This window comes from Phoenix dactylifera, chromosome 4, assembly GCF_009389715.1.
Source record: "Phoenix dactylifera cultivar Barhee BC4 chromosome 4, palm_55x_up_171113_PBpolish2nd_filt_p, whole genome shotgun sequence".
Classification (NCBI taxonomy): domain Eukaryota; kingdom Viridiplantae; phylum Streptophyta; class Magnoliopsida; order Arecales; family Arecaceae; genus Phoenix; species Phoenix dactylifera.
In genome coordinates, this window is record NC_052395.1 from 173,380 (window position 1) to 193,825 (window position 20,446).

General features: G+C 38.4%; 1 protein-coding gene across 2 annotated transcripts; it reads left to right on the forward strand.

Annotated features, from left to right (window-relative positions):
- The first annotated feature begins 1,016 nt into the window (after nucleotides 1-1,016).
- Nucleotides 1,017-19,202, forward strand: LOC103696266 (aminopeptidase M1-B-like). Of its 2 annotated transcripts, XM_008777828.4 has the most exons (19): nucleotides 1,019-1,445; nucleotides 1,653-1,798; nucleotides 1,890-1,992; nucleotides 2,702-2,888; nucleotides 2,997-3,090; nucleotides 3,418-3,571; nucleotides 3,819-3,923; nucleotides 4,039-4,155; nucleotides 5,597-5,710; nucleotides 9,969-10,151; nucleotides 14,263-14,581; nucleotides 14,661-14,782; nucleotides 14,860-14,957; nucleotides 16,448-16,625; nucleotides 16,711-16,825; nucleotides 16,915-16,982; nucleotides 17,067-17,141; nucleotides 18,277-18,354; nucleotides 18,452-19,202. In XM_008777828.4, the coding sequence occupies exons 1-19, from the start codon at nucleotides 1,212-1,214 to the stop codon at nucleotides 18,638-18,640; spliced, it is 2,679 nt and encodes an 892-aa protein (XP_008776050.2). In that variant the 5' UTR covers nucleotides 1,019-1,211; the 3' UTR covers nucleotides 18,641-19,202. The 2 variants fall into 2 exon arrangements, with proteins under 2 accessions (XP_026656624.2, XP_008776050.2); XM_026800823.2 differs by lacking the exon at nucleotides 9,969-10,151 and having other exon boundaries at nucleotides 1,017-1,445.
- Nucleotides 19,203-20,446: the final 1,244 nt, after the last annotated feature.

Below are 20,446 nucleotides of genomic sequence, written 5' to 3' on the forward strand. Positions count from 1 at the left end.
AAAGGGAAGATTACATAACTTGGCCCTTAGCTTCTTTCTAGAATCCTAGTTTCCTAGCATGTGTGCTTTGTATGGATGAATTTAAATATGTCGATGTAAAATATGAGTACATAATTAATTTAACACAATCTCAGCATGCTTAATCTTAAGTTTTTATTAGGTATGACGCGAAAGACAAACAAACTGGGGCTTACATCAATCAATCATATGCTTGTGACTTGGAATAACAGGCAATACAGGTTCTGAATACTTGAATCATAATGTCCATGAAAACTCTCTTACTCAGAGCTCTTACATGTCAATTAATTTATGCCTCGAAAGAGAGTCTAATAGCTTAGGTAATGTGGAAAATTTTTTCTCTATTGATGCATTAGCATTTATCAAATGTCTTATAATCCCCCCGTCCTTGCAAAACCACGGGAAAAAAAATCAATAATAAAATAACAGGGAGGGAGGGCCATCTCATCTAGAAAATCCCTTGCAAGAACCCACAATAGTTTATTTACATCAATTTAAAGAAATAAGTGATAGATGCTCTTAATTAAATCATTAAGATATTTTATATACGACATGTACCATGCGTGTATGGGAAAATCCTTCCATGATCCAACAACTTTTTTTTTAAAAAAGCTAGAGATATACGTCATCTGATGTTGTTCTTAACTATATAATATTTTTCAAAATATTAGAATAGTTTATATGAATAAAGATTCCCTGCTATGATGTGCTGGGAGTTATTGCGGAATTGGTCACCAATATTGCTTTTAATTATATGATAAATTATTAATTTTTTTTAGTTTAGATCTATTTACTTCACATGTATCATACATATATCTTTTTATTAATTTAAGAAGGATGCCAAAGCTAACATTAACCCTTAGAAACCATCAGGAATAGCATTCATTAGATGGGAAACGCCATTGATCGGTAACTACGGGGAACGCTGCAATTCCTCATGCAATAGCCCACCGTGATGATTGTGTTCTAAACCTAAACCCCGTGGAGGCAAAAGCCGCTTGCACCCACATGAGACTCTCGTTACTTCGATAAAAACCCAATAAAATACATCCGATGTCAGCCCACTATTAAAACTCTCCCTCCCTGTTGAGACTCGCACGACTACCACTGCCTGTAAGAATTCGAATCCCCGAGGGGGAGCGACCACGCCTCGGCACCGGAATTCACCGAGCGAGCGAGCGAGAGGGAACCGGATGGCGGAGGAACAGAGCGTGGAGCAGTTCAAGGGTCAGCCGCGGCTTCCGGAATTCGCCGCCCCCCGGCGCTACGATCTCTTCCTCAAGCCCGACCTCTCCGCCTGTGCCTTCGCCGGCGCCGCCGAGATCGCCCTCGACGTCCTCGCCGCCACGAGGTTCCTCGTACTCAACGCCGCCGACCTCGCCGTCGACCATGCCTCCATTTCCTTTAAGAACCAAGAATCGTCTCAGGTTTCACCCTAACCCTGGTTTCCTGCATCTTGGAGGGTGTTCTTGTTCCTTCCTATTTCTTCTCTATAATGATAGCCGTGGGCTTGTGATGTCTCGTTCAAGAATTAAGAGTCGTCTCATGTTGCTCTGACCCTACTTCTTTCTACATCTTGGAGGGTGTTCTTGTTTTTCCTTTTTGTTTAGTAAGGAATTCATGGGTGGTTTTAGGAGCTCCGCCCTTTGGAGATCGTCGAGGTGCAAGAAGATGAGATCTTGGTGCTTGGGTTTGATAGAGTTCTTCCTTTGGGGAAGGGAATTCTTAGAATCCGGTTCACCGGAACCCTAAACGACCAGATGAAGGGGTTCTATAGAAGGTATTTGGCTGTCTTTGGTCTTCTTTACCTTTGTTCCTATCGTCTTTCCGTTTACCTTTTTGTTAGTATCATGCTGCTTTTTGCCCTGTAGTGTATATGAGTACAATGGGGAGAAGAGAAATATGGCGGTTACTCAGTTTGAGGCTGCTGATGCCAGGCGATGTTTTCCCTGCTGGGATGAACCCGCTTTTAAGGTCATTAATCGTATCAGGAGAACTGATGAATTCATTTTCGCTGTTTCTGAATCCTCTTTGATCATTTATCTTGTTAACTTTTACATTCCTGTTTTTGAATCCTCTTTGATCATTCATCTAGATCTTTAAGTTCTTCTTGATAGATTGACTTTGCCAAAATACTGTGTAAAAGAAGGAAAAAAAATCTACAAATGTGTAGGATGCATTAAATTACTGCTTGGATCCACATTTTAATAAGATAAAAGGTTAAATGTGCGACTTCATGTGATAGGTTAGGATATATATGGCTGTGAATAGATATGACTGATGCTCTTATGCACTGTGTTTGATCTCTTACCATGATGAAATAAAGAATAATCTCCATTCTCTCATTGTGTTAGACCTATAGGTTTCCATCTTAATCATGCCAGATAACTTTCCCAGATGATTTATCATGTTGTCTTGCACTCTTATTATGATGGATTGCAAATTCATTTCTATGCACCTTTTTGAAAAGTGCTTCTTAAGAATATCCTCTGAAGCAGGGGGAATGCCAAACACGGGGAAATGCCGAAGTTTGCATGAATTTATGCCAACCAACAAATACATTTATTAAGCCTTGTACACAGGAATATCTTGTCAGTCTTGATTCTGAATGATTCTTGTGCTTGTTTGCATGTTGTCAGCTCAATTTAAATCCCTTACTTGTTTTATGAACATAATTTTTCAGGCCACATTCAGGATAACATTAAAAGTGCCATCTGAACTGGTAGCATTGTCCAATATGCCAGTAATTGAAGAAAAAATTGATGGGCTTCTTAAGACTCTCTCTTTCCAGGAATCACCAATTATGTCAACTTATTTGGTGGCTGTTGTTGTTGGTTTGTTTGATTTTGTAGAAGCCTTTACACCCGATGGTATGGTCTATCTATGTATTACCTATTGTTAAACCCCTTCCCCTTATTTTCTTCCTCCTTATTGCAGAACTCGTTTCATTATCATGTAATTGCTGCTTGTTTCTTCAGGAATCAGGGTTCGTGTGTATTGTCAGGTTGGTAAGAGCAACCAAGGAAAATTTGCTTTAGATGTTGCTGTGAAGACACTGGATTTGTACAAAGGGTAATTTCTCTCAATTGAAGTTTTGATGTACTCATCCATTTATAAGTTTTGTATCTTATTCACTTGCAGCTGAAGTACTCTTCATTATTCACCATGATTTCTATGGCCACTGTTACCACTTACCACTATTGTTGCTGTTGTAGTTGTTGTCATTGTCATCATTACTTCTCTTCATACTTTTAAAATTGTGAAATAGATATAGTTGAAAGTTTTATACTGGCTATATATTCCACTTCTACTGGTTTTTTGATGTTTACTTTTATGGGAAGTTTAAGGGCCTAGTAAGTCTTCCTTGGTGACCAACTTGACTGACTAGTTCTTCTTCAGATATTTTGCGGTGCCTTATCCACTTCCCAAATTGGATATGGTCGCTATTCCTGATTTTGCTTCTGGAGCTATGGAGAACTATGGACTGGTTACGTATCGCGAAAAATCTTTGCTTTATGATGAACGCTACTCGTCAGCCTCGAGCAAACAATGGGTAAGCAGAAATTTGATTTTCTACTTGATTTGGTAGCGGTGCTTATCAATCAATGTTCTAATTAAACTGAATATTAGATTTTGTTTAAATCTTACTATTCATCAGTTTAAAAGTAATTGTTGTAGTTCTTAGCTTCCAAGGTGCTTCACCATGCACACTGTCCGGTTTGTGTTGGATCAAGTTTGATGCCTTAATTTTTTGCCTTTAGAAAAAGCTAATTGTCAGTGCATATGGTGATTCTATCCAGGTGGCAATTACTGTAACACATGAATTGGCTCACCAATGGTTTGGAAATCTTGTGACAATGGAATGGTGGACACATTTGTGGCTCAATGAGGGATTTGCATCATGGGTAACCAAGCTGCTCTACTGCTGTCTGTTATTATTATAATTTATACTAAAAAGCTATTATCATCAGTTGTGCTGGAAAGCTCACACATCATTTAGTTTTAACTGCTCTTGAACAGATGAGCTATTTAGCAGCCGATTCCTTATTTCCTGAATGGAACATTTGGACTCAATTTCTTGATGACACTACATCAGGCCTTGTGCTGGATGCACTTTCTGAATCACATCCTATTGAGGTAATATTCCTTTGTGATGTTTTGGAGTTGAAACTAAAACACTTCTAGCCACACAAACCTCTATGCTCGAGAACAATGTTCAATTGCTCGGCTGTCCTGTACTAGTTTCGTGTACCTGCAGTATGTGGGTTAACCACATCCAGCGCACTCACACATATACATACATACACAAAGTAGAAGAAAATATCATTATGCCTAAAGAAAATTCTCTCACATGTACTTCTTCAGGACATGAGGGTCAAGATATTCAAAGTGTCCATTTGCTGGATCTGATTCATGCGTTGACATTGTAATTAAAACATGTGTGATGTTTGGGCAAATATTAGGCAGGGCTGTCAAACTAGTAAGCTGTCTGAGCAGCTCTTGTTTGCCTAGGAATTGTGTGTTTGACTCGATTAAGCTTGAATAGAAATGAATAAATCTATGATATGTAATACATCATATATCATTTTAGTTGTTTGTCATAAATAAAAACCAATTCTTATCATTATTTAAATAAGAAGATTGTATCTCAGCTGCAAGGTTGAGATTAAACATTGAAAATTATTTAAATTACAATTATGTACATATATACATACATACATACATATATACATATGTATGTACGGACATGTATGCATATGTGCATACATGCATAAGTACATGCATATATACATACACACATACATATGGTTCACTGTCTCGGTACCGAATTCCATACCGGTGCCACACTAGCACAATATTGGTATGGTATGGTACGGAATTTTTTGGCGTACCGAGTGTCAGTACGTCATCCGTACTAGGTACCGGTACCGAACTGGTACGGTATGGTATGCCCCATAATGTTTGATTCGGGTCGGTACGACATACATTGCAAATACATATATACATACGTGCATACATAAATACGTAGGTGCGCACATACATAAATACGTACGTGCGCACATACATAAATACGTACATACACACATATGCACATACGTACACATATGCACATACATACATATGTACACACACATATGTACACACACATACATACATAAATATACATATATATGTACACACCGACATACATGCATACATATGTAAGTACATACTACATACGTATATGTACATGCATCATAAATAATATATGAAAGCCTCAGGAGACCTTATTTTTTCACCAAATTCTTTAAACAAGCCATTCATCATCAGCTATAAATCAAGCTATTTGGATGATGAACCAACCTGTGCTTGAGCATGGCCTGGCTTGCATAAATAGGCACCCCTAATCCCAGTTCGAGATGTCAACTAGTGCATCTGAAATCTGCACACTTCCTCATTCACTTAAAGTAAGTTAAAGAGAAACAGGGAAATCAGAGAAGAAAAATACTTAATTGTTTAATATCACTATCTAAAGACATCATCATTTGATTAGCAATAGTTTAACTGTACCTATTAAGTACATTGTCATTTCATGCAGGTTGAAATAAATCATGCAAATGAGATTGATCAAATTTTTGATTCGATAAGCTATGACAAGGGAGCCTCTATTATTCGAATGCTGCAAAGTTACCTTGGTGCCGAATGTTTTCAGGTTGATTGTTTGTTTCTCATGACCGTCTCTTATGTTATTCTTTGTCTGAACAAACCATTCCTTAGTTAATATATGGGAAGAATCCTTTGATCATCCACGTTATATTAGTTGATTTGCTCAATATATTATTCAAAATTACAATGCCAAAGAATATGAATTGCCAACTTTCTTTCTGATAAAGAAGGCAGTTGTCTGTTATTCTTGTCGAAGGGTGAGCTGGGTCACAAGGTATTGTTAGCATTGCTGTCAATCACTTGGTAATGTGTCATGAGTATTTTTTTTAAATCTTTCAGCTAAAGAAGCCTAATGATTATTTGGAGAAATTTGCTTTTGTCTTATTTTTGTTCTGCACATTCGGCTAGTTTTGAATAAACATTTGTTCATTCACATAGAGAAAAATTATGTGCCTATTATATTACTGAATGTGGTGTGCATTTGAATCTTCAAGCTGTACCACTCTGGGTATGGGCTGAAAATAGGAATTTCGTTATTATATTGTCTCACTTCTTACGTTGCAAATAAAATCTTAATGGTAAAGTAAGATTTGGTCATTGGAAATTTTGCACACAAACCCTAGAAGAAGGGATAAATGTTGTCATGGTTGATATGTAGGCTGTACTCATGAAAACATTGCAATGTTAGGTAATAGGTTCATCAAATGATTTTTATGAAGTACTATACTTCAATAAATGCCAGCAAGGTTCATATCTCTGCTGGGATCCCCTTTTGTATCGGTATTGGATACTTCCCTATATGAGAAATATAAAATATCAGCCTATATTATGTCATCCTATACAAACTGATAAATCTTAACATGCTAGGCAATGATATCATCATATTGGCTTATATTTTGTAATCACGTATTTATTTTCTTAATTTGATATTTTGACTGTTAAATTTCAAAATTCATGCTTAAATTAATTGCTAATCTAGGATTTGTCATATGGGCTAAGATTCTAATATCTCAATCAAGGTTCGCCAAATCCGAACTGGGACTTATATCGGCCGGTGACCAGCTTGGTATAGTATGGGTCTATATCATGCTGTTTTGAGGCGTATTGAAATAGGGAGGAGGAGAGGGAGGAAGAGATGAAGAGAGAGGGAGGGAGAGACGAGCTGTGGAAGTTCGAGCCGTCGCCAGGGAAGTTTGAGAGCTTCATATCTGGTGATGGGTATGCTTTGAGGATTGAGGGAGAGAGGGGGAGGAAAGAGAGACTCACCTGGTATGCTTTGAGGATTAGGACTTTGGGGATGGAGGACTTTGAAACCGAGCGACCGATCGAGGAAGAGCCGCTCGAGGCTGGAAAAACTCAGCTGTTATATGCCAAACCGACCGGCTGAACCTTGATTTCAATCCTAAAATCTTGGTTGAGATCTCGGAAAATCTTAGATGTTTCCAATTTTTCTCCAATTACCATCTCAACCAAGATAAACTAAGATCTTAAGTCATCTCGGTGGTGATCATCCATCAAGATGGATGATATCTTGGTTATTAAGAACCCTGATATCAAGTAATAGGCTTTGTCTTTAAATATGCTTGGATGGCAGTATGGGAGGTTATAGTAGTAAGATATTAATAGCATGGTATGGTAGTGTATTGCAAAGATTTTGGCAGTTTTTTGGTTTATAGAAATATTTGAGGATTTTTTTTTAAAGGCCAAACAGTGATATTATACTTTGTTATAGATTGTCTTCCCATTGAGGTCACAATTAGAGGCAAGGTTCGCGGGACCGATTGTATCGGCGTACCGGTGAGCACCGGCATCGGTACGGTTCCGGTTCGGTACTGGCTTGGAACCGGTACCGAACCGGAGCCGTGCGCGCGGAAATTAAAAAAAAAAAAACAAAACAAAACGCGTCCGCGCGCGGATGCTTCAAATGCCACTCTGTGGCATTTAATGCCCCCACGCGGGTTGGCAGCCCGCGTGGGCACGGTGCCCCGCGCGGGGAACCGCGCTCGGGCGCGGTTCCCTGCTGGGAATCGCGCGCGGGCGCGCGCTCCGCTCGCGCGTCCGCTCGCGCGTTTCCCAATAAAAAAAACGCATCCGCGCGCGTCAAATGCCACAGAGGGCTGGCAGCTCGCGTGGGCACGGTGCCCCGCGTGGGCTTGGACCGGTGCGAACCGGCCCGGTTCGCACCGGTACCAGCTTGTACTGGGCCGATTCGCACCGGTACCGGCTTGTACTGGGCCGGTTCGCACCGGTCCAGGTACAGAACCAATCGATTCCGACCCAGTTTGGGTCGGAACCGTTTTATACCCCTGTACCGGACCGGTGCCAGTACGGGCTGAACCGACCGGTACAGGTCGGTTCAGCAGACCATGATTAGAGGTAACATAAGCTCCCTATTTCTATAGTTAATTAAAAATATTATGGTAGAGAGATCGAAGTTACATATTATAAAGGAGAATGGGGTCATTAACCAAGGTTTGCAGTCGTGGTACTGGATTGATGGTCGTACCCACGCCCTATACATTGTCTTGGTATTGTACTATAAGACACTCGGTATGTGGGGTGTGCTAAGTATTGGACATATGGTCCAGTAAAAACAAATCATGTCATCAACAGAACTATATTGATGCCTTGTTTGGCAATTAGAGTTTTCAAGGTCAGTAAGAACTCCATTAAAGAGGAGAATTCCTTGATAAACTGCAATGATTTTGAAGAAGAGCACCCTATCGAGGCAAATGTGAATATCAGTTTCATTTACTTAATTATTTTATATGTTAAGAACCTAAAAGAACCAGTAGGTACTTAAAACACTTTTGGATGTGGAAGTACTTGATTGCTGCATAGGCCTGTCAAGTTCAGTTATATCGATTGCAATCAAGTAGGAAGTTTCTTTTTCATTTGCATCTATTGAATTATAGGTTGACCACCAGTCCATATATGTTAGTTTCTGGATCTTTTCCATTGGATGTTTTCTTTAACATTCCATTGTGGATTGCTTCTTGCTCTATATTTAGGGATAACAAGTGCGGTAACTGCTGAATATTTATACTATCTGGGTTCAACTAATGTATTAGGTATTCTTATCTTATGTATATTGATATCAAATGTGGCAATGGGGGATATCCTACTTTTATATGTCTGAATCATTTTAAGCATGCAGCTAATCGACACAATAACCTGAAACACTGTATTAACACCAGAATATCAGGTCATAAATCAAAGAGAAGAAAAAGCATAGGTTTCTTAGTAAGATCAGTTGTACCTTGTTGCAGTAGCATAAGACAACTTTATATAGCCAGCAGTAACTTTAACCTCTTGAAAACAAAAAGCAAATCTAACTACTCTGTAGTATATACCTTTCATAGGTGCCGCATTTTTGAAGAGAAGCCCTTTCTATAGTTATTGAAGTTTTTTGTTGCATCAAATTCGGGACAAATATAGGCGTTGTTTGGCATGGTTGTAAATTTCCAGTTTTTCATTTTTTAAAAAAAAATAGAAACTGAAACAAAATTGGTGTTTGGTAACCCAGTTTCCATTTTCAGTTTTCTGAAACTTGCTTCAAGTTTCTGAAAATCATGGAAACCAAAAGATATGGTTTTTACTTTTTTGAAAGCTAGCAACCACTTACCACCACCTCCATTGCCCACTCTCAGCCGCCACCACCACCACCATCAGGCACCAGCCACCTCCTCCTCCCATTGCCGGCCACCACCTGCTGCTGGCTGCCGACAGCCATCGCTTGCTACCCACTGCCACCCACAATCGTCGCCACTGATTGCCACTGGCTGCCACTCCACCACTGTCACCATATTCGCTGCCAAACAAGTTTCAAGTTTTTGGTTTTCAAAATAGAAAGAGAAACTAGTTTCAGTTTTTAAAAGTTAAAAAATTGAAAACTGGAAACCATATCGAATGCTATGATAGTGACCCATGGTTACTCCTAATTACTGATACTTTTCTGATTTGGCTGGAAACTGCGAAACTGAATCATGTGCTTGGCACGATGCTGTTTTGCAAGTTTACAACTTGCTAAAGGAACAATAGTTTATGCTATTAACATATGAGCTGTGATCATCATGTCCTGAGAACTTGATTTTTTGTTCTTTTAGACTGCCGTCAGGTACTCAATTTTGTTAACTCGAGAAACTTATGTTACAGTATTACCTGTGGAGCTCATTATATGTTGCTTTTTTTTTTTCTTCAATCAATTTTCTATAATACTTATAAGTTCTATCAAGTGACACTATCTGTGTACGATTCAGAATGGTGTGTATTATTTTTATATTTAACTTCTTCATATTCTCCAGAGATCACTAGCTTCATACATAAAGAGATATGCCTACTCAAACGCAAAGACTGAGGACCTGTGGGCTGTACTTGAAGAGGAGTCTGGTGAACCTGTTAAGGACTTAATGAGTTCATGGACAAAGCAAAAAGGATATCCCGTTATATATATAAGACGTAAAGAGCATGGGTTGGAATTTGAGCAGGTTTGTCTTTGGAATGCTTTCTTTGCTTTCGGGCTTTGCGTAAATGAATAAGACTGGGAGTACTTCTTGTTGTCAACTGATATATTTCACATACCCTGCGGCATGCAGAGAAGATTACATCATATTGTTTATAGTTTATACTATTATCAGCATTATCACCTCCCCGGCCTCTTCCTTCACGAGAAAGATTGCATCATAGACTGTTCCACTTTATTGTTACAGCACATATATAGTCGGTGTGAAGTCCTGTTGTGTGTGCATGTATTTTTTATGAGTCTGCCAGCAATCTTTATTTGAGCATTGCTCGACTTTGACAGTCTTCTAGTCAATCCTGTAGGTTCTGTTAGACAGTATAGAAATTTTCGGGCATTCAACTCTTATTAGAGGGAAATCTATTCCTACTATTTGATTGTTAGATTCTTGCCAATGTTATAGATTTTGAATGGCCTGGTAGGTGAATAGCAATCATGAGTATGCTCTTGTCTTGTGGTAGCTTTTTTGGGGCACCTTAGATGAGCTTACTGGGTCACAAGGACCCTTCCATGGTTCCTCAATTTGCTGCCTTCTTGATCTTATAGTGAACCAGTAAAAAGGATAATGAATTTGTCGATGTTATTGAATGATGTGAAATTGTGAACCATAGTAACAAAATTTGATGAATTTTTGAAAAATCGTGAATTAATGGCTGAACAAAGACAAACATAATCTCTGTTCAATTTATTTATCGATCTGCGAATCAGTTGTAAATTATTCTCAGAAATTGTAAATCTCATGAATAGGGGCGGCAATGGGTCGGGTTCAGGTTGGGCTAAGTTAGGACAACAACATACAAAAACTTGACCTGTACCTGGCCAGACCCAATGTTGGGTCAAGATCTGTTGATCCGTACCCACTAACGTGTCATTCTGCGTCACATATTTGACCTAACCTAATTAATTTTGCATGACAGTACTTAAACGACCTAGGTTAATCTATAAAATCCAATCTTTATGATCCTTATTAATTAATTTCCAAATTGATTTCAAACAACTACTGAAAAAAAGAAATAGTGGTCCAAAAAATCTCATCCAAAATTATGACTCAACCCAGTTTAAATTGTTTTGTCCCAAATAATAGAACCCTACCCTCATGATGAGTCTGAGTCAAAGCTTTCACCCATACCTGACCCAATTAAAGTTCAGGTCAAAAAGTCTGACACATACTCAACCCTAACTGGAAAAAAACTTGACCCAAACCTGACTTAAATAGGGTCATTCGGATTGGTTTCTTCGGTCGGGTCAATTTTTGCCATGTCTGATCATGAATATGTTCTGAAAGAACATTCAGGCTCGAAGGTTGCTTGAGGTAGAGTGAGTGGGTGACTAGAAAAAGGCCAAAAGAGGATGGGATGTGGGGGATATGTGGGCTGACAGCCTGGTGAAATGGGAGTAAGGATTGGGAACAGGAAAAGGCAAGGTGTGAGTCCTGTTCTTTATGTTTTTTTGGATAAATAAGTTAAGGTTGGGAATGATGTCTCTTCCTTTCTCGGTAGAGGTGTTATTTTAACTTTTCTTTTTTATATTTTCTCAAAAAAATATTTTTTTATATTTTGAATATAAGAACAATTGCATCTCGACGGAAGGGGCACCCAATAATGAGGAACTTGCTAGAATCATTTTTGTCTTCTGTCTTGTGTGAAAAATGATTTGGAATTTATAAATTCGAAAGCATCATCTATTCAAAGGAGTTTTTCATTTTTGTCGTTTCCTTGATTGGATTGGAATTTAATACATCAAAATATTTGGACTGGAAGATGATAAATTATAAGTATTAAGAAAGTGATTTAATTATGAAAATGTGTTGACAATAATGAGTTCATGTAATTATTTATATCTAAACATTTATATTTAAATATTATTTTATTGATTACTAATCAAATTTGCGAATTTTTCCCAAATTTGTCTGAATTTGCCTATTTTTTCCAAATTCTGAAATTTCAATGTTGCTAAATTGTTCCTAAATACCGAACTTGTAACTGTGGTGTGAACAAATCTAATATGGCAAATTAGTGTTCAATTTTAGGTTGTTCTGATTTGAAATGAATTTCAGGTGAATCATTTGTTACGTTACAAGCAAATTACCTAATTATTCATCTTTTGCTTGCTTCTTTTTCATGATTTTGTTTATGTCTCCCCAGTTTGCAAAATCTTCAAAATAAACTGATTTTATGAACTGTGCCGACACTTTTCCTAATTTTCCTGTCCATTATAAAATTTTGCAATAATGTTTCCTCTCTATATGCCTTATTTGAAATTGCTAAATCCCTTTAACCTTATTTCTAAGCCCTTGGCTCTTTTCAAGCTGTTATACTATATTTATTGGGAGTCAGACATTTCCCCCCTGTTTCCATGTTTTGGGCTACTTCTGCGATTTTGTTAATACATGGAACACGTCCTGGTTGTAGTGACACCCAAATGCCTTCGCATTTACTGATTTATCAGTTGATAGTGTTTTCTGCTCATCTGCTCAAGTCATGTCGGTACAATGGTGTAGATTTTCTGGCTTGGAGCTGGACACCATGGCAAAGCAATGTTGCATATTATTGAAGCATGGGTAGATAAATCTGCAAAAGTTTTAAAGACACCCAGTAAAAAGCAACATCAAAATGAGAACAAAAAGCTTGCTAATGAAACATAATGAACTCTGTTTGTTAAATTGAATTGGAGGTGGTGGGATGGTCTTCTTAAATTCAATTGTGTTGTCAGTTTTGTTTATGTTTGTGGTTCTCATTTGAGGATTGATCTTGGATCATGATTTTTTGTAGGCTTTCCTTGAAAGGCATATTTTGTGATCCCATCTTTGTGGAGATAATTTTGCCTATATATTTTGTATTGATTCCTAATATGTAGAAATTGAAAAGAACTCTTTGTTTGGAAAATCTAATATCCTGTTAAAGTTTACATATCATGCAGCTGAAATATTTCCATTGTTCAACACGTCTAAGTTGTTATGGACCTTCACACTCATAATTGGTATTTTACTTCCTTCTATTGTCTGGAGGCCCAAAAAAGAGGTTTTGTTATAGATCATATCAAGGTCCGCCGTACCGGGTCCGGTAGGCGTACCGGTTGCCTACCGGACCGGTACGGGCCGATTCGTACCGTGCTCCGGGCCGTACGAACCGGGAAGCTCTTCCCCGCCGGAACCGGGGAAGAAGAAGAGAACCAGAGAGAGCGCGGGGAAGAGAGGGAGAGCCCACCTTCGGCCGCCATCGGAGAGCCGCGGAGGGGCGTCGGAGGCCGGTGGGGGGCGGCGGAGCCCGCGGGGGCGCTGCGGAGGCCGCGGCCGCGTCCACTGTTTCGAAAGAAACAGGCGACGCGGCCTCCGCAGCGCCCCCGCGGGCTCCCCCGCCCCCCGCCGGCCTCCGCCGCCCCCCACCGGCCTCCGACGCCCCTCCGCGGCTCTTCGATGGCGGCCGAAGGTGGCTTCCCTCCCTCTCTTCCCCGCGCTCTCTCTTTTTCTCCTCGTCTTCTTCGTCTCCGGCAAGAAACCGGCCTGTATCGGTTTCCACGGCTCCGCCGTACTGGTAGCTGGCCGACCGGTTTGTACCGGCCCGTACCGGCCGGTTCGGCATACGCTGGATCATATCATTTGATATACTTTGTTTTGGAATTATCATCATGAAGACAGATCATTTATTATGTTTGGGAGTAATCCTTTATCATAAGTCATGACAAGTGGTATAGGTTTGGACATGACAGAAATTGGTGCTGGATATGCGCTTGGTTATTGATAGTTAATTAGCAGATTGTCCATTAAAGAGAACAGTTCTCTGTTCCCCCTTCCCCCCTCCCCTCTATCACTAGAAATAAATGTGATAACATGGATAGATATAATTATAGTAGTTAGGCAATTCCCAAATAGGACCATTGCGCACATGATCCTCTAACCATCTTTATGCAATGTGCTTAGCATAAAATTCCCATGTATATTTAGCTTTTGGACTATTTGAGGCCAATTTCTCAAGGGAATTTGCTTCATATTCTTGTAGTTATGATCTTTCTTTAATCTGTCAGGATTTTTCTTTAATAAAGGAGTTAAACTGACATTTTTTTTTTCATTTAAATTGCAGTCACAGTTTCTGACAGATGGATCATCTGGTAATGGACAGTGGATTGTTCCTCTTACTTTATGTTGTGGTTCATATAATACTCAGAAAAAGTTTTTACTAAAAACAAAATTTGAGGAGTTGGATATCATGGATCTTATTGGCTCTGCAAATGGTAAGGCTAACTTGTTAGAGAAAAGCAGCCAGGGGAACTCTGAACGCTTTTGGATCAAGTTTAACATTGACCAAACAGGCTTCTATAGAGTGAAATATGATGATGAACTTGCAGCTGGACTTAGATATGCAATAGAGGCCAATAAGTTGTATGCAACAGATAGAATTGGTTAGTTGACTGAGCATTCTTCTTTTGACCTATACTTATGTTTGGAAAATCAGTAACATTATAACATTCTGATGTGTAGGCATTTTAGAAGACTCATATGCACTATGTGTGGCTTGCAAGCAGACATTGTCATCTTTATTGTCTTTGTTGGATGCTTATCGGGAAGAGTTTGATTATACTGTGCTGGGGCACATAGTCACTGTATGTTATCCTCCAGATATCATTTTCTTTTTCAGATTGCCTAGAAACATAAATACTTATTTTTTTTGCCTTGCCAGATAAGTTGCAAGATAGCAAATATTGTTACGGATGCCACTCCTGAATTGGCAGATGAGATTAAAGTATTTTTAATCATACTTCTCCAAATTTCTGCAGAGTAAGCCCATGCAAGATGTATTATAAATATTATTAATCCAAGTCATATTTCTGTGGAGTAACCATTATTTTAGACATTGATATTCAACTATCATTTAGTTTATCTTGATAGCTTTAAGATTTATAGCTTTCTTTAAAAAGAAAGATCATAAAGATATGTATGCTCTCTGTTGGTCCAAATAATGGATATTCTTGAAGTTAAATGCATATGTTGTGGGTATGTTATTCCTTTGAATTTTACAAGTTCCTACTTTTTTTTGGTTTTGGGACCCACTTAGAATTCAAAAAAAATGTTTTAAAGTGTGACATTTGGCAGAAGTGGATGTCACGGATCCCATAGACACCAATGCTTGCTATGATCAATGAAAAATGGGATAAACACAGAATTAGCTTACTAACGACTGATATCAGATCATAACATAATCAAATTCATGTTATTCAGTTACATATACATTAAAACTAACCCTTGAATTTGGACCTTCCATATTCTTAGCTTGAAAGAGTTGATCAAATTTCCATAAGGTTTAACTTGAAGATGCATACCTAATTGCAAATTATTATGTGGCATTATTGGTGTGTCTTGTTCAAGAGTTCAGCATATGAACAATCCAAGCTCCAATAGACTTTCGAAATTTGCAGCTGTGATATAGATTCCCTATACATACTTTCGAGTCATGGGATCATCTTGTTTTTGAATTTGCGATCATTTCCTATTGCTGAGATGATTTTTTTTTTCAAGTATTTGTTGTTCGTCAAGATATGGTATGATTGTCCAACTGTAGCTATATGTATTATGATTTATAACTTTGATTGTTTTGTAACGATATGGTGTAATACATGGCGAAGATATACATGACTTGGATAAAGAGTAATGCTTTAAGTGCTATTGGCACAGGGCTTGTCAGCCAGGGGCCACACAGCTTGTGCCTTGCTGAAACTATGTATATAAATGCTTGTAATGTAACGACTAAAGAGGTAAGGAACATTAGTGAACATATTGAACCTGTGGCAGACTGCACAAGTTGATATGGTGTGGCATGGTTTAAGATGTGATGCACAGGATTTCCTGGCATATGTGCATGCGTTGTGCCAGCAGTGGTCTGGCACAGCTGACATGGATTCACATTTAAAACCTTGGGAAAGAATGTCAGAACAGTACCCCCACCCCACCCCACCCGCCACACACACAAAAGGAAAAACCTACCCCACAGACACACCCCGAAAAAAGGTCTATCACATGCCATAGTAAACCTCTTGATAGCCTTGAGAGCCTGGCATGTGTCCTTCCAGCATAATCTATTTTTTTATGCATAAAATTTGTGTTGCTTTCAATTGTTTGGGATCACATGCATGATGAATAAATGAACTGCAATTTTGTACTCGATCAACTCAAAGTTATATTATACATATATATATATAGAGAGAGAGAGCATATTTTTTGATGATCTTTAATGTCCAAATTGTAATTAATTTATGGTTTTTGGCTTTCAGAAAGTTAGGTTGGGACCCTAAGGAAGGTGAGAGCCACTTGGCAGTAATGCTAAGAGGGGATCTTTTGACTGCTCTTGTTCGAATTGGGCATGATATGACTAGAAATGAAGCAGTGAGGCGTTTTTATATCTTTTTAAATGATAGAAATACATCACTGCTGCCTCCCGATACAAGAAAGGTGGTCAAATTTCACCTTTGTAATTATTCTTCACATTGCTTCATATGTATATTATTCTTTTATTTTAATATAAGTTATCTTGTAGGCTGCATATATTGCTGTAATGCAGACTGTTAGCGCCTCAAATAGATCCGGATATGAATCTCTTCTAAGAATTTACAGGGAAACTGATGAAAGTGAGGAAAGAGTGCGTGTCCTAAGTATGTGAGCTTACGAAATCTATTAAGGTCTGATATGCTTAACTAATACTGGTTGGTATTGAGAATTCTCTTTTAACCTTGTTCCTCAGGTTCCTTGTCATCTTGTCCGGATCCAGATATTGTCCTTGAAGTCCTGAACTTTCTCTTGTCTTCTGAGGTGATCTTAATACTTTTACAGTTTCAAGTATTCTCTTGATGATATAAGTGAAGTGGCCTGACTTTATCTTGATCTGCTTATAAGGTTCGGAATCAGGATGCAGTTTATGGACTTCGAGTTAGTAGGGAAGGACGTGAAACTGCATGGAGATGGTTGAAGGTATATTATTGATTTAAACAGATTCATTGCCTTCATTATGCGAATTAGAATTAAATAGCATTTGTCAGTGTCAAATCGGCTCTGTTTGATACAGTTATTATTCATATTACATATTAATGCCCAGGCTATATCGATTTATAAAGTCATTGTAATTTTATTGATTTGCAATTAAGAAAGGAACGATATTTGGTTTGGCTGAGACCCATAAGAGCCTATTCTTGGCCTATTGGTTTCACGAATATCTTATGTTTTTGGGTACAAGCACAACTATGCTATTTTACTTGCATATTTTGTTCGACGTTAAACATTTTTCCCTTGGTGTTTTTGAGGTATTATGGGTACTGTTTTGGGGTTATAGAGCTTCTGGTAGATGTGCAGCCATCCCAGCTCCTCTACCTATATGCTTTCTTTCTTGAGTCTTCTGGGCATTGTGCTAGCTAGCACCCTCCTCTTCCTATTTTTACTGCATCGAGCATTGTGTTCCTCATGTACACCTGTTTTGGCTCTATTTGGTACATCTCATTGTATTACTAATGGTTCCCCTCTTGTTTTGGCCCCATGACAACTCAGTTTTAGGTGGTTTTGTTCTGGGCCAGAGCATATAGTCTAAAATTCATGCGATTAGGTTGTGTGGTTTCTCTCCATTTTCACCCTCCAAAGAAGGCATTGGGCTCAATGAAACTTTATACTATGTATATTGAAGAAACATTAATCAGGGCTAATACGTGTTGGATAAAGATGTTTATTTACTTCTAGTCCAGAATGATGATGTCAAGAGCAACATAGAGAGGATATAATTTGAAATTCATGCAACTAAGCTGTGCTTTCTCAACATTTTTTCCCTTCAAAGAAGGCATTGGGTTCAATGAAGCTTTCTACTATGGATACCGAACAGGCTTTAACAGGTCTAGTACTTAGTGGATACAGATGTTCATTTACTTCTAATCTGGAATAATGATGTCGAGGACAACATAGAGTGGATATTTGCTAATATAAAGATAAAAGAAAAGTGGTAGGAAATTCGATAGAATAGGCTAACTGTTAGTGATTTCTACGATAGATTAATAGATGTTCTGTTTAATTATGTCTTTTTCTTGTTTGCTAAATCTTAACTTTGCTTGAGTTTTGAATGCAGGAAAACTGGGACTATATATCAAAGACATGGGAATCTGCTTCCCTAATTGCAGCTTTCATTGGTTGCATTGTATCACCGGTATGCTAAAGAACAAATATTTTGCGCTTTTTGGACTTTTCTACTGTGGCAAGTGTAAACCCAGGTCACTCAATAGATTTCCATCTCATAATTTCAGTTTTCATCCGAGGAGAAAGCTGAGGAGATGGAAGAATTCTTTGCAAGCCGAACCAAACCTTCATTTGCGAGAACATTGAAGCAGAGTCTTGAGCGTGTAAGAATCAATGCAAGGTGGGTCCAGAGTATTAGGAATGATCACTCCCTTGAAGAGGCGGTGAAGGAGTTGGCACACAAGAATGGGATTTGACACAAAGCTGGAGGTTGAGCAGACACCCTGTTGGATCATGGTGTTGCATGTTCTTGTCCACCGAACACCAAAGAATAAAGATGCTATCTCTTTTGCACTCTAATTATCGGGAATTCTGCATCTTCAGGGTGGCTTGTGTGATGGTTCTTGTTTTTGGATGTTATAATAGTGGCTAGTGCTTCCAGTGGATGATAAACATCGATATATGAACTGCGTGATATGCACCCGCAGCAAAACATTGGAGGCGGAACAGGTACGGCTGGTAGTCGCTGGCATGACAGCTGCGGGGGGCAAAGGATTCAGAAGAAGCTGGAGAAGGCTAAAGAAACTGCTACTTGCTTTTTCCTTTTCTTTTTTCAAAAAATATTACAGGGTTTTTATTTTTTTTGTCATAGACTGCAAGAAGAATTGGAAGACCGAGCCTACGAAAAAATACGCCATAGGATTGAGTAGCCAGCATATGAGATAGCTCCGAGTGAAGGTTACGGCGAGGTTGAAGATTAAGTAAGCTTGGAACATACTTAATCTAGTATGGTATACAGTTAAATCATATTGGAACACAGTTAAATCTTCTCTGCAATTGGGTTAGTAAGTGTGGTACATAGATAATATAGCATGACTCATATTTAAGTAATTTTGGCATGTAGTTAATCAATGTTTGAACACTTAATTTAGTCTGACATATAGTTAAATATTCTCGGCATACAGTTAAGTAAGTTTGGAACATGTTTAATTTAGCATGGCACAAAGTTTATTTAACTACGTGTTAGGCTAGATTAAGTATTCAAATATTGATTAACTATGTGCCAAGATTATTTAAATGTATGTCATGCTATATTACCTGTATATCAAGCTTACTAATATGGTTGCTTTTACGATGGATGCATGACACTTGTCATTGTTTGCTTTCTTTGGAAATTTTTCCATGTTTGCTCCCTTGTTTGTGCACGGATGCTTGCCACTTGACTGTTGACTAATTTAGTTTTCAAAATTTTAAAATATTTAATTTAATTCAACAATCCCCCACATAAATTAAATATTTAAAAATTTTAAAATCAAAATAAAATTAAAAAAGAAATCAAAATAAAGTGCTGAGTATCTTATATTATGTAATAGGTGTAAGTATCTTTCGGTTTGAACCTTCACTTAGTGACAATTGATTACTTCTGTGGAGCCAAGATGGACTATGCATTGAACCTTGGTACATGGCTCAAATTTCATCAACAGCACACATAATATAGCGTGAACATGCTCGAAGTGGGTTTGCGCTTTACGGCCATGTGCAGGTATCTTTTCATGTGTGTTATTAGGGAACAGCCCACTTTCCACAGTCGCGGCCTCACGACTATACGCATATAGGTGAATTCTAAAAAAGGGTACGAGCAAGTAGGTTTCCTGCCTCATGGGTCTCGGATTCATTAAGAGTAAAAACTCAACCTAACCCTTGCTTTTTATGAGCACTGTTGCCCTACGGATGGGAAAAACAAATAGTGCTCCTCATTAGTCACCTATCTAGCTTGTTTCTACCTATTGAACCTTTTCAGGTTGGGTTACCACCATGGTGATTTTACTTATAGGCTTAGCCCCATCCCCCTCGACAACTCTAGAATTACTGTTATAGACAATCCTTTGATAAGCTGATCAGCTAGATTTCTTTCGGATCTTACAAAATTTAGTGCAATCAAGTTATTCTTTAATTTGTATCTCAATGATTTATGGCGCACTTTCAAGTGCCTATTCATTTTCACATTTGCATTTTCTTGATTGCATTTATCTATAGCAGATCTGCAGTCACAATGAATAGAT